Here is a 14,050-nt window from a genome sequence, read left to right as displayed (position 1 = left end):
AAAATGGTTGAAAGGATACATTTTATGCTATGTGTATTTCACCACAAACCAAAAAAGGCCTGACCCTAACTCTCAAGCTCTGTCCCACACTTTGTCCAGCTGTTTTTCAGCAGCATCAAAACCGTAGTCTCTTATCCGCAACCCTCAAGAGTTCGAACCACCACAAACCCAGTCAGGAAACCCACTGCACCTCTTTCATGCTTTTGAAACGTTTAAGAGGAAACGTGGAGACTCATGCACCCTGACCCAGAAAACTCAAACAGGGAAGAGCGACCAGCAGGTATAAGCCCAGGCCAGAGGTCAGGAGGGCGCGGGGGTGGGGGTTGAGGGGTGGGGGGTAGGGGTAGCGGGCTGAAGGAGGCTGGGCTATGCACTGCAGGGTGCCAGCCTCGAGCTTGCAAGCGAGGGATACCTGAGAACTCCCCATCGATGGCGAAGAAGTCGGCCTCCTCTATGGCCTGGTACACTTTGTGAAGATTACTCTTAAAATCTGCGGAGAAACCGAGAAGAGGCTCAGAATCGGTGGCCTGGCTTCCTGCCCACGAGTTCCTAGGGGGATAGGGAAGGAGGGAGGGGGAGCTTCCAAGGATCCTGGGATGAGAGGACAAGTCCTTAAGGGGTGCACAGAGCAGAGGGGTATAAGCCCCGAGGGGTGCACTGGCCAGATACGAACAAGGCCCCAAGAGGCGCAAAAGGGGAGCAAACCCCTGAGGGGACTGCCTCTGCCCAAGGCCGGGTCAAGTAGACCTGCCGCGGTGCGGGCCTAGCAGGCCGGGTGAGGAACTGCCGCGAGTAGGCGGGGAGATGTACAGCGGACACGCACTGCTCCTGATTATCTCCATTCTGCGGAGTGGCCAGGCCTCCGGCCCCGCCCGGGCCCGCCTCGACCGTTCCACTCGCGAAGTTCCGCGGCGACAGCGCTGGCAGCCGCGGCAGCGATCACGGGGGCGACTTCCGGAAACAGCGCGCGCCGGCGCGCGTCACGTGCGCCTGCGTCATTGCGGGGGCGGGGCCAAGGGTTGGTTTCGTTCCCGGGAGGCAGCAGGGGCGTGGCTATCGAAGTTCTCCAAGGCGTGGTCTCACTGGAGACGACCAGACTTGGGCCTTTTACTTGAGAAGTTTGAGTGACCTGACAGCCATCCGATTGATGAGGAAATATTTCCTGAGTTCCAATTATGTGCCAGACACCCTGTATGGTGTGGGGATACAGGGGTGAATAGAAAAGACAAGATGCCCAACCCTATTGGCGCTTAACTTGAGGGACGAGCGGAAAGTCAGGCAAGATTCAAATTTGCCACTTGGAAATCCGAAGATCTGTTTAAAGAGAAAGAGCAGAATGCTGCAATAAGAATAATGGGAAAGAGGGTTATTTGCAGAGGCGACAGGGAACGCAAAGCTGAGACCCTTAGCTGTGGCACTAGCTACTGGGAATACGATGGTGAGCAAAACTGATGAGGTCCTGCATAATGGAGTTTTATGTTGGTTATTGGTTTGCTGTTGATTCCCAGAGCCTACAACACTCCTGACACGAGCAGATGCTCCATAAACATGGATTGGTCAAAAGAATTCACCTTCAGTTCAGTTAATTCGCTCAATCGTATCTGACTCTTCACGACCCCATGAACCTCGCAGCACTTCGTGACCCCATGAACCACAGCACGCCAGGCCTCCCTGTCCACCACCAACTCCTGGAGTTCACCCAAACCCATGTCCATTGAGTCGGTGATGCCATCCAACCGTCTCATCCTCTGTCGTCCCCTTCTGCTCCTGCCCTCAATCTTTCCCAGCATCAGGGTCTTTTCAAATGAGTCAGCTCTTCACGTTAGGTGGCCAAAGTATTGGAGTTTCAGCTTCAACATCAGTCCTTCCAATGAGCACCCAGGACTGATCTCCTTTAGCATGGACTGGTTGGATCTCCTTGCAGTCCAAGGGACTCTCAAGCGTCTTCTCCAACACCACAGTTCAAAAGCATCAATTCTTTGGCACTCAGCTTACTTTATAGTCCAACTCTCACATCTATACACGACTACTAGGAAAACCATAACCTTGACTAGACAGACCTTTGTTGACAAAGTAATGTCTCTGCTTTTTAATATGCTGTCTAGGAGAAGGCAATGGCACCCCACTCCAGTACTCCTGCCTGGAAAATCCCATGGATGGAGGAGCCTGGTGGGCTGCAGTCCATGGGGTCACTGAGGGTCGGACAGGACTTGAGCAACTTCACTTTCACTTTTCACTTTCACGCATTGGAGAAGGAAATGGCAACCCACTCCAGTGTTCTTGCCTGGAGAATCCCAGGGACGGGGGAGCCTGGTGGGCTGCCGTCTATGGGGTCACACAGAGTCGGACACGACTGAAGTGACTTAGCAGCAGCAGCAGCAGCAGCAGCAGGTTGGTCATAATTTTCCTTCCAAGGAGTAAGCATCTTTTAATTTCATGGCTGTAATCACCATCTACTACTGTGGGCAGGAATCCCTTAGAAGAAATGGAGTAGCCATCAGTCAACAAAAGAGACCAAAATGCAGTACTTGGGGGCAATCTCAAAAACAACAGAATGATCTCTGTTCGTTTCCAAGGCAAACCATTCAATATGACGGTAATCCAAGTCTATGTCCTGACCAGTAACACTGAAAAAGCTGAAGTTGAATGGTTCTAAGAAGACCTACAAGACCTTTTAGAACTAACACCCCTAAAAGATGTCCTTTTCATTATAGGGGACTGGAATGCAAAAGTAGGAAGTCAAGAAACACCTGGAGTAACAAGCAAATTTGGCCTCGGAGTACGGAATGAAGCAGGGCAAAGACTAATAGAGTTTTGCCAAGAGAACGCACTGGTCATAGCAAACACCCTCTTCCAACAACACAAGAGAAGACTCTATACATGGACATCACCAGATGGTCAACACCGAAATCAGATTGATTATATTCTTTGCAGCCAAAGATGGAGAACCTCTATACAGTCAGCAAAAAAAAGACCAGGAGCTGACTGTGGCTCAGATCATGAACTCCTTATTGCCAAATTCAGACTTAAATTGAAGACAGTGGGGAAAACCACTAGACCATTCAGGTATGACCTAAATTAAATCCCTTATGATTATACAGTGGAAGTGAGAAATAGATTTAGGGGACTAGATCTGATAGACAGAGTGCCTGATGAACTATGGATGGAGGTTCATGACATTGTACAGGAGACAGGAATCAAGACCATCCCCAAGAAAAAGAAGTGCCAAAAAGGAAAATGGCTGTCTGAGAATTCTCCTTGGTCTTTCACAAAAGCTGTATGAAGTTGGTTACATGATCTGGCTTCTAAGGCTCAGTCAAGATGTTAGTGGTCAGAGAGAAAGTGTTAGTTACTCAGTTGTATCCGACTCTTTGTGACCCCATGGACTGTAGCCTGTCAGGCTTCTCTGTCCATGGAATTCTCCAGGCAAGAATATTGGAGTGGGTTGCCATTCCCTTCCCCAGGGAATCTTCCTGACCCAGGGGTCAAACCTGGGTCTCCTGCACTGGAGGCAGATTCTTTACTATCTGTTTATTAGGTATGGAATTATTCAATATTCCTAAGCTTCGATTTTCTCTTCCACTAAATCAGTTTTAGGATCAGTGTTGATAATGTATGTGACTTGTAAAGCACTGTAGAAATAAATATGTCAATAAGCTATGATCAGAGTTCTGACCTGCTGTCACATTTCCCTGAATTCACCCCTTAGGTTTGGGAGAAATGCTGAGTATAAACCACTTGGTCTTTTTGAAAAGAAAATAACTATTTTCCCCAAAAAGAAAATATTACGTACCCTAAAGAACAAGTAAGAGTGTGACCATATTATCCCCACCAGGTGCCACAAGTCCATTTTCCGCTCCTCATTCATAGGAAATTTATATATAGTTAGCTATGTCCTCTATTCTTAGTGTAAGCAGCAGTGTCTGTGTAAATGTGAAAACCAATACAAGTAGTCAAACTTAAAATCTGAAATATCTCTCTGCCTACTGGTATCAGCTTTGAAAGTCCTAGATAGAAAGTAGTGGCCACATATGGCCACTTAAATTTTAAGTAATTTAAGCTCAATAATTATCAAAAGTTAGAGTAAAGCTACATTAATCAAAACAGTGTGGCACTGACATAAATAGACATAGAGACTAATGAAATAGAGTAGGCAGCCCACAAATACACCCTTGAATATACATTCAAATGATTTGGATGCCAAGGTCATTCAATGAGGAAAGGATACTCTTTTCAATAAATGGTGTTGAGAAAATTGAATATCCACATTCAAAAGAATGAATTTAGACCCTTACCTAACACTGTATAAAAATTAACTCAAAGTAAATCAAACACCTAAATGCAAATGCCAAAACTATAAAGGTTTTAGAAGAAAGCATAGGCAAAATTTTATGACATTGGATTTGGCAATGATTTTTTTGGCTATGACACCAAAGGCACAAGCAAGAAAAGAAAAAAAATCAATGAATTGAATTATATCAAAATTTAAAACTTTTGTGCTTCAAAGGACACTACCAACAAGGTGAAAAGGCAACCCATAAAATGGGAGAAAATATTTGCAAACCATATATCTGATAATGGGTTAATATCCATAATACAAAAAGAACTCCTACAACCCCAAAAACACAGAAGCAAACAATCCAGTATAAAAATGGACATGTGGAGTGGGACTTCCCAGGTGGCTCGGTTGTAAAGAATCTGCCTGCCAATGCCAGAAACAGGGGTTTGATCTCTGGTCTGGAAAGATTCCACATGCCACAGGGCAACTAAGCCCAGGCACCACAACTATTGAGCCTGTGCTCTAGAGCCCAGGAGCCACAGCTACTGAAGCCTGCGCACCCTAGAACCTGAGCTCCACAACAAGGAGAAGCCCTAGCATCGAAACTAGAGAGTAGGCTCCATTCACCACAGCTAGAGAAAAGCAACAAAGACCCAGGACAGCCGAAATAAATAGATAAATAAAATTATTTTTCAAGTGGACAAAGGACTTAAATGTTTCTTCAAAGAAGATATAAATGGCCAATAAGCTCATGCAAAGATGCCGAACATCACAAATGCAAGTGAAAACCAAAATGAGGTTTCATTTCACACCTATTAGGTGAGAAATTGGAACTTTGCCCACTGCTAGTGGGAATGTAAAATGGTACAGCCCCTATGGAAAACATTATGGCCTGTCTTTAAAAATTAAAAATAGAATTATCAAATGTAATGCAGCAATTCCACTTCTGGGCATGCACCCAAACTAACTGAAAGTAGAGGTTTGAATAGGTATATGTACACCCATATTCATAGCAGCATAATTCACAATAGACAAAAAGCGGAAACAACCCAAGTATCCGTCACCAGATAAACTGGATAAACAAAATGTCGTGTATACATACAATGGAATATTATTCTACCTCTAAATGGAAGGAAATTCCGACACATGTTACAAAGTAAATGAACCTGGAGAACACTATGGTGGGTGAAATAAGCCAGTCACCAGATAAACACTGTATGATCCCATTTACATGTGGTACCTAGATGGTAGTTATCAGAGGCTGGGGAAAACTATTGAGAATTGTTGAATGAATATGAATTTCCAGTTTGGGAAGATGATAAAGTCCTAGAGATGGATGTGAGTCATGCTTGCACAATAATGTGGATACACTTAGTGCCAGTGAATTGCACACTCGAAAATAGTTAAAATGGTAAATTTTGTCATGTATCTTTCACTGCAATGTTAAAAATATGGTGCTGCCTATTGCCAGACTATCCTCCAGAAAATGAGTTCGTACACTCCTGGCACTAGCACAGAACTATCAGTCTTTTTACTCTTTGCACATTTGATTACTAGCGGGGAAAATGATCAGTTTTATCAATCTCCAGGCCAGTGACTTAAAGCAGATAATCAGAATGAATTCTTAACTGGTGGCTCAGACAGTGAAGAACCCGCCAGCCTTTGATAACTACCATCTAGGTATCGACCTGTGGAGAAGGAAATGGCAACCCACTCCAGTGTTCTTGCCTGGAGAATCCCAGGGAGGGGGGAGCCTGGTGGGCTGCCATCGATGGGGTCGCACAGAGTCGGATACGACTGAAGCGACTTAGCAGCAGTAGCAGCAGCAGGGATCGACCTGGGATCGATCCCCGGGTTGGGAGGATCCCTTAGCGGAGTGCATGGCAACCCACTCCAGTATTTCCGCCTGGAGAGTCCCCATGGACAGAGGTGCCTGGCGGTTACAGTCCACGGGGTCGCAAAGAGTCGGACACGACTAAGCGCCTAAGCACACCACAGCACAGTTTAACGAACCAAGACGCTGGGTGAGAAAAAAACGTGGCGATAAGAAAGATATTTTAATAATCCGATTCTTAATACTGCAAATGGAAATATAGCGACGGTGCTCTGATTTCTGCATACAATGTAACCGCCAAAAAAAAATCGTGGCGAGTACAGTACGGTCTTGTAATATTATTTTAATTTCCGGGCAAAGCTGCTTCCCGCAGTTAACAAAACACACACCCCGCGGGAGCACCTTCAGGGTGTAACGCCCTCCGCTCAAGGTCTGTCCACCCAAGAGGAAGGGGCGGGGCTAGAGGTAGTACGCCTGCGCGGACCCCCAGGCGCGGGAGTGGCCGCTCTAGGCAGCGGGGAGGGCGCAGGGTTCAGGAGGTTGGGGAACAACTGCGGCCTCTCCTCTATGGTCGCGGGCCGGCGGGGTACCCTCCTCCGCAGAGAGTCCAAGGTTATTTCCGGAAGTGGAGCTGCTACCTCTTCCTCTGTGTCCGCGAAGGGGCCCAGGAAGGGGTCGACGGCCAGGTTGGCCATGAGCGCGGAGGTAAGAAGCGGCTTGGCGGAGGGTAGCCAGGGTGCGGCCGGGCTCGACTTAGGGTGTGGAAGGAGGAGGTGGAGGACGGGGTCGGAGGAGGTGGGCGGGATCTCCCCTCCCAGACCTGGGTTCTGTGCAGCCTCAGCCCTAGCTTTGAGGCGTGGACCCCTACTTGGCCAGCTTCTCCATCTTTCCCGAGAGCCCCACGTCGGCAAGCCGGTTACTGGACCTCACGTGTGTTCTCTCCCGGGTCACAGTCCGAGCCTGTAGTTTCTGGATTTCCGCCTCCACCCTCCCCAGGGCGAGACGGAGAGGACGTGGCTGCCTCACACCTCGGAGGGAGATGACCGGGACCCTGCCCCCGGGAGCGCGGGTCACAGCCTGCGACAGCGCGTGCAGAATTGACCGGGCTCCTGATAGACCCCAGACTGGGCTTCAGATCTAACGAGCCGGGTGCGTTCTGGCCCCAGGGCTGAACGAATGAACCCGTTTTAAAAGAGTATAAGGGACTCGCCGAAAGGAAAAGTGAAACCCAGAGTCACACTCCCAGCTCTTGTGATTGTGACTTCATGGCTTAGAAATCTGGACTTATGCAAAATAGAGTTCTCTGTAATAATAATAAAAAAAAAAAGGCAAAAGAGAATCAGGCCGTGTCTGATAGGAGATCTTTGGCGGGGCAGAAGGCGGCCCTCCAACTTTGGTGGGGAGAAGGAACCAGGTGCTGTCCTGCCCTCCGTAGTCCTCGTTGGGTCCTTCCCACCGAAGCCCATTGGCCAGTCCTTGGCCAGACCTTGTAGATGGTCTTGATGACACGCTCTGAAACGCCAATCATATCAGATCAGATCAGTCGCTCAGTCGTGTCCGACTCTTTGCGACCCCATGAATCGCAGCACGCCAGGCCTCCCTGTCCATCACCAACTCCCGGAGTTCACTCGGACTCACGTCCATCGAGTCAGTGATGCCATCCAGCCATCTCATCCTCTGCCGTCCCCTTCTCCTCTTGCCCCCAATCCCTCCCAGCATCAGAGTCTTTAGTTTCAGCTTTAGCATCATTCCTTCCAAAGAAATACCAGGGCTGATCTCCTTCAGAATGGACTGGTTGGATCTCCTTACAGTCCAAGGGAGTCTCAAGAGTCTTCTCCAATACCCCAGTTCAAAAGCATCAATTCTTCAGCATTCAGCCTTCTTCACAGTCCAACTCTCACATCCATACATGACCACAGGAAAAACCATAGCCTTGACTAGACAAACCTTTGTTGGCAAAGTAATGTCTCTGGTTTTGAATATGCTATCTAGGTTGGTCATAACTTTACTTCCAAGGAGTAAGCGTCTTTTAATTTCATGGCTGCAGTCACCATCTGTAGTGATTTTGGAGCCCAGAAAAATAAAGTCTGACACTGTTTCCACTGTTTCCCCATCTATTTCCCATGAAGTGATGGGACCGGATGCCATGATCTTCATTTTCTGAATGTTGAGCTTTAAGCCAACTTTTTCACTCTCCTCTTTCACTTTCATCAAGAGGCTTTTGAGTTCCTCTTCACTTTCTGCCATAAGGGTGGTGTCATCTGCATATCTGAGGTTATTGATATTTCTCCCGGCAATCTTGATTCCAGTTTGTGTTTCTTCCAGTCCAGCGTTTCTCATGATGTACTCTGCATACAAGTTAAATAAACAGGGTGACAATATACAGCTTTGATGTGCTCCTTTTCCTATTTGGAACCAGTCTGTTGTTCCATGTCCAGTTCTAACTGTTGCTTCCTGACCTGCATACACATTTCTCAAGAGGCCGATCAGGTGGTCTGGTATTCCCATCTCTTTCAGAATTTTCCACAGGTTATTGTGATCCACACAGTCAAAGGCTTTGGCATAGTCCATAAAGCAGAAATAGATGCTTTTCTGGAACTCTCTTGCTTTTTCCATGACCCAGCGGATGTTGGCAATTTGATCTCTGGTTCCTCTGCCTTTTTAAAACCAGCTTGAACCTCAGGAAGTTCACGGTTCACATATTGCTGAAGCCTGGCTTGGAGAATTTTGAGCATTACTTTACTAGTGTGTGAGATGAGTGCAATTGTGCAGTAGTTTGAGCATTCTTTGGCATTGCCTTTCTTTGGGATTGGAATGAAAACTGACCTTTTCCAGTCCTGTGGCCACGGCTGAGTTTTCCAAATTTGCTGGCATATTGAGTGCAGCACTTTCACAGCATCATCTTTCAGGATTTGGAATAGCTCAACTGGAATTCCATCACCTCCACCAGCTTTGTTTGTAGTGATGCTTTCTAAGGCCCACTTGACTTCACATTCCAGGATGTCTGGCTCTAGGTGAGTGATCACACCATCGTGATTATCTGGGTCGTGAAGATCTTTTTTGCACAGTTCTTCTGTGTATTCTTGCCCTCTCTTCTTAATATCTTCTGCTTCTGTTAGGTCCATACCATTTCTGTCCTTTATCGAGCCCATCTTTGCATGAAATGTTCCTTTGGTATCTCTGATTTTCTTGAAGAGATCCCTAGTCTTTCCCATTCTGTTGTTTTCCTCTATTTCTTTGCATTGATCGCTGAAGAAGGCTTTCTTATCTCTTCTTGCTATTCTTTGGAACTCTGCATTCAGATGTTTTTATCTTTCCTTTTCTCCTTTTCTTTTTGCTTCTCTTCTTTTCACAGCTACTTGTAAGGCCTCCCCAGACAGCCATTTTGCTTTTTTGCATTTCTTTTCCATGGGAATGGTCTTGATCCCTGTCTCCTGTACAATGTCACGAACCTCATTCCATAGTTCATCAGGCACTCTATCAGATCTAGGCCCTTAAATCTATTTCTCACTTCCACTGTATAATTATAAGGGATTTGATTTAGGTCATACCTGAATGGTCTAGTGGTTTTCCCTACTTTCTTCAATTTCAGTCTGAATTTGGCGTTAAGGAGTTCATGGTCTGAGCCACAGCGAGCTCCTGGTCTTGTTTTTGCTGACTGTATAGAGGTTCTCCATCTTTGGCTGCAAAGAATATAATCAATCTGATTTTGGTGTTGACCATCTGGTGATGTCCATGTATAGAGTCTTCTCTTGTGTTGTTGGAAGAGGGTATTTGTTATGACCAGTGCATTTTCTTGGCAAAACTCTATTAGTCTTTGCCCTGCTTCGATGCCAATGGGAAGGAGTTTTACTACCTCCCTCTCCTGGAGCACGTCCCAGAGCTGACCCGCAAGAATGCAAGTGTGGGTTGGGTTGGGTTGGGTTTGTTTTTGTCACAGCTGGCTTATAAACAAGCCCGCCTAGGGATATACAAACCCATGTGCTCAGTGTTTCCCTGCATATCTCTATAAACTTGATGGGAAAATTGTGCTGCTCCAGGGCAGTTGTTGTTGTTGTTGTTGTTTTGAAGTTCTGGTATTTGGCACCGGTACTACTTACCTGAGTGAATGAGTGAAGTCGTTCAGTCGCGTCCGACTTTTTGCGACCCCGTGGACTGTAGCCCACCAGGCTCCTCCGTCCATGGGATTCTCCAGGCAGGAATACTGGAGTGAGTTGCCATTTCCTTCTCCAGGGGATCTTCCCGACCCAGGGATCGAACCCAGGTCTCCCGCATTGCAGGCAGACACTTTAACCTCTGAGCCACCCTGGTGGCTACCTAGCTGGCACTAAATAAACACCACTATTAATAATTGCTAATGCCAATCAATCACACAGCAGATTTTCCGACTATCTGTAGATAGAAATTAGTCATTTAAGCTTCCTTCAAAGGAATTGTTACTATCCTGAGCTTAGAAATGGCAAATAGAGGCTCAGAGGAGATAGATGGACTGTGTCACTCTTAAAACGGTACTATTTCAATTATACTAACGTCTCCAGGGAAATCATAGTCTAGGAGATGAGAAAACATGCACAAATGAAAGTTACATTAGTGCACAGAGGCAGGAAGGATTAATATGAGCTATGAGGAAGGTTAGTCATTAAAGATTTTCAAGTGATGGTTGATTTGGGTCTTGTCAGTTGGACACTTTTGACCCAGAGATGGTGTGTATCTGTGTTATAGATAGAACAATGTGGGGAAACGGCAGGAATTAATAGGTGCGACTAGAGTATAACCTATGAGTAGGTGAGTAGCAGGAGGTGATCAGGAAAATAGTAAAAACGGACACTTAATTGCACTTACTGTGTGCCAGGCACTATTCTGAGTGCCATACGTACATTAATTCATTTAATCCTGTCAACAATCCTATCAGGCAGGTACTACCCATATCCCCATTTTACGGATTAAGAAACTGAGACACAGACAGGTTAAGTAACTTGCCGAGGTTAACACAACCTAATAATTGGAATCATTGGGATTTGAATGCAGTCATTCTGGCTGCAGAGTCCGTGCTCTTAGTTAAAAAGTTCTGTTGATTGCAGCTGGGCCATAAAGATCCTTAATGACTGTGGGTTTTATACTCTCACGGTTGGGAAGGTTTTGAGTAAAAGAAGGACTTAATCAGGATTTTGCTCCGGGAGGGTGATTGGGACTGTGGTGAGAGGAAGGATTGAGAGGGGAGGAAATGAAGTTGGAAATGTTATTTAAGCTTGATTTCGTTACTGTCTTGCCTCACCTTATGTGAAACATATATTTAGGATTGTAAGTGTTTATTTGTATGTAACAGCTCTCAGTTCCCAAACATCCATGTAAATAAGATCTGTGACAAGCTAGAGGGGCAGGATAGGGTGAGAAGTGGGGGGGAGGTTTAAGAAGGAGGGAACATACGTAATCTATGGTTGATTAATGTTGATGTATGGCAGAAACCAACACAATATTGTAAAGCAATTATCCTTCAATTAAAAGTAACTTTTTTTTTTTTGTAAAGAATATTCTAAGGGGCTTCTTTAAAAGGAGGATTCCTGGTCCTCTCTGCCAGATATCTTTGTTTGAATTTACCAAATTTCTGGGGTGATTCCAACAGAGGTTCTAAGAAATTTCTATGATAGAAATCAAAGGTTTGTGGGTTCTATTCTCAGCTCCAAATAACTAGAACTCAGCTTTGTGCCAGTCACTCTCAGGTACAATGATAGAATTCTCTGACTTGGTTCCTGACCTTCAAGAGCTCAGGATCTGGTTGGAGAGGCACAGGTTGCTCAAGCAGCAGTGTGCAAAACCTGAAAAGGATTCATGAGTTTAGAAATGCGTGAGTCATAATGGGATAGTTTAAAAACCAGTAGCTAAGGTGTGGATTAGTGGTGACCACCAGTAGTTTTTGATCACTTTCTAAATTATTGGACGTCACCAGTGTTTCACACAAGATAAGGCACACAGACCCTTCGCTGTGTGCTCTTGTCTTGCACAACAGCACTCCAGAGCAGTAAATCACAGGGCCTCCGAGTGTGGGCAGCAAGTCAGTGTCCAGTTACATAGAATCATTGGGACAGTATATGTGTCCCAGGTCTTTTTTTTCCCCCATGGATTTTCAGACAGTTGTACCCTGTTAGGTATTTCTTTGGGAGAATATACATACAGTTGGGGTGATAGATATCTTGTGATAATTATTTCCTAGCAGTTGTTTTCTATCAATTGTACCGACGGACCTAACCCATGAGCTGGCTGGCTACCTTTGCTCTAGTGATTCCTGACCCTGTTGAGAAAGAAAGTCTGTCTCTTTGAAGTTGGAAAAATACAGAGTTTTATACAATAAGAGCCTGGAAGTTCTTCTTTTATGTTAATGAAAGCCAGTTTCCACCACCTGCAAGAAGTATTTACCACATTCTCTTTTTATTGCCACTTCTGATCTTTGCTTTGCTTACATTTGGACTCATTTCTGTGTATCTCATAATTACTAGAAATGGGTGTGTTTGGTCTTTGGACATTTGATAATTTCTGTAGTGTTCTGCTAGTGTCTAAGTGGTGTCCCTGGGGGTGGACTTGGGGTGCCAGAAATGAGGTACACCCAAACACCATCACCCCTACTTCTCGTGAATATTTCTGCTTGTTTATCTCCTAGGTGGAAGAGCATGGTCACCCTAACAGCCTCAAGCTGCAGTTCTCGTTCCGAAATGCAGTACTGTCAGATTCTGGTTTGAATTTCTCAGCCTCGCAGGGGCGCCTCTATGTTGTGGCTTAGACTGGCGTAGTGTACGAGGACAGGCTTTACATGAGACCATGATTTAAAACCTGACCTGGAATTCCCTGGCTTCCACTGCAGGAGGCATGGGTTTGATCCCTGGTCGGGGAACTAGGATCCCACATGCTCCACCGTGCAGCCAAAAAACAGAAAAAGTAAGAAAGAAAAGAAATTTGTGTTGTTTGAAAAAACAAAACAAAAAACCGGACTCTGTCGTATACCAGTTAGGTCTCCAGTTTCTCGTCAGTAAAATGGAGATGATAATAATAATTATCCCATAAGATTATTATACCTCTCATATTATATAAGGGCTCAATCAATATTAGCAATTGTCATTATTCTCTGTTGTTGGGCAGTATGTGATGAGAAGAAATAACCTAACTAGAGACCAGTCTAAAGCCAAAATCTTTGTATTCTTGCAGCCAACATCTCTGCTAAGAAATAATTGAGATCACATTTTTCAGGCTGGAATCCCAATACATTAGCTCTTCAAAGACTTATTCCTAAAACGTTCGGTATGTATTACGGTCACAGTCAGTGTTTTGTTGAGTGAAGAAGTAGAACCATAATTTCACTGAACTAAGCAGCTTGATAATTTCGCTTTCTGAAGAATTAACGGTCATCACATAGTGAGGTCTTCAGAAGCTAAGGTATAAAAATTCTTAAACTGAAAATTAATGCATTCTTCTTCAATAAACTCAATAAAAGTCATTATATTAATTTTCTTCAGTGTGAGTTGAGGGACTAAAGAATGAAGCAGGCTATGGCAGGGCCCCGGCCTCCTCCTGGAGAGTAGGCCTCTGGATAAATCCATAGATAAGCACTTGGCAAACAACTTGCCTTCCAGGGATGGAATAGCCAAATTCATTCCAGGGTCTTTAGTTCCATAGAATCGTTGGGACATTATATGTGTCCCGCTCTTTTTCTCCCGCCATGGATTTTCAGACAGTTGTACCCTGTCAGTTAGGTATTTCTTGGGGAGAACATGCATAGCTTTGGGGTGATAGATATCTTGTGATGATTATCTTCTAGCAATCGTTTCCTATCTGTTGTGCCAACAGCCCTCACCCATGAACATTTAGAAAATGTCAGCTGTGCCGTTGGTTCATGTGCTTATATTCATGTCATATTTCACATATTAATGCTCTCTAAGATTTTATGC

At 45.2% G+C, this 14,050-nt stretch overlaps 2 protein-coding genes across 7 annotated transcripts in view; one reads left to right on the top strand and one right to left on the bottom strand.

The window, feature by feature from the left end:
- The window catches only part of PARN (poly(A)-specific ribonuclease), a 184,352-nt gene extending 183,363 nt beyond the window's left edge, over window positions 1-989 (bottom strand). For 2 of the 5 annotated variants that reach the window (XM_025275252.3, XM_006049766.4), the window contains exons 1-2: window positions 748-888; window positions 413-490 (exon numbers count right to left, since the gene is read on the bottom strand). Coding sequence is in view for 2 of the 5 variants with exons in the window: in XM_044936077.2 (XP_044792012.2) it covers window positions 413-490; window positions 824-842 (97 nt within the window). In the remaining 3 variants the exon portion in view is untranslated. Of the gene's footprint in view, window positions 1-412; window positions 491-747 lie in introns of all 5 variants that reach the window. The other 3 variants (XM_044936077.2, XM_006049765.4, XM_025275253.3) reach the window with 3 other exon arrangements.
- Window positions 990-6,608: 5,619 nt separating this feature from the next.
- Window positions 6,609-14,050, top strand: part of BFAR (bifunctional apoptosis regulator) — a 32,078-nt gene continuing 24,636 nt past the window's right edge. For both annotated transcript variants that reach the window (XM_006049764.4, XM_025275467.3), the window contains exon 1: window positions 6,609-6,818. The gene's annotated coding sequence lies outside the window, so the exon portion shown is untranslated. The remainder of the gene's footprint in view (window positions 6,819-14,050) is intronic.

The sequence above is a fragment of the Bubalus bubalis genome, chromosome 24, assembly GCF_019923935.1.
Source record: "Bubalus bubalis isolate 160015118507 breed Murrah chromosome 24, NDDB_SH_1, whole genome shotgun sequence".
NCBI classification, from domain to species: domain Eukaryota; kingdom Metazoa; phylum Chordata; class Mammalia; order Artiodactyla; family Bovidae; genus Bubalus; species Bubalus bubalis.
Note: the sequence above shows the minus strand (reverse complement) of the source record. Positions and strands in the feature narration are given on the sequence as shown.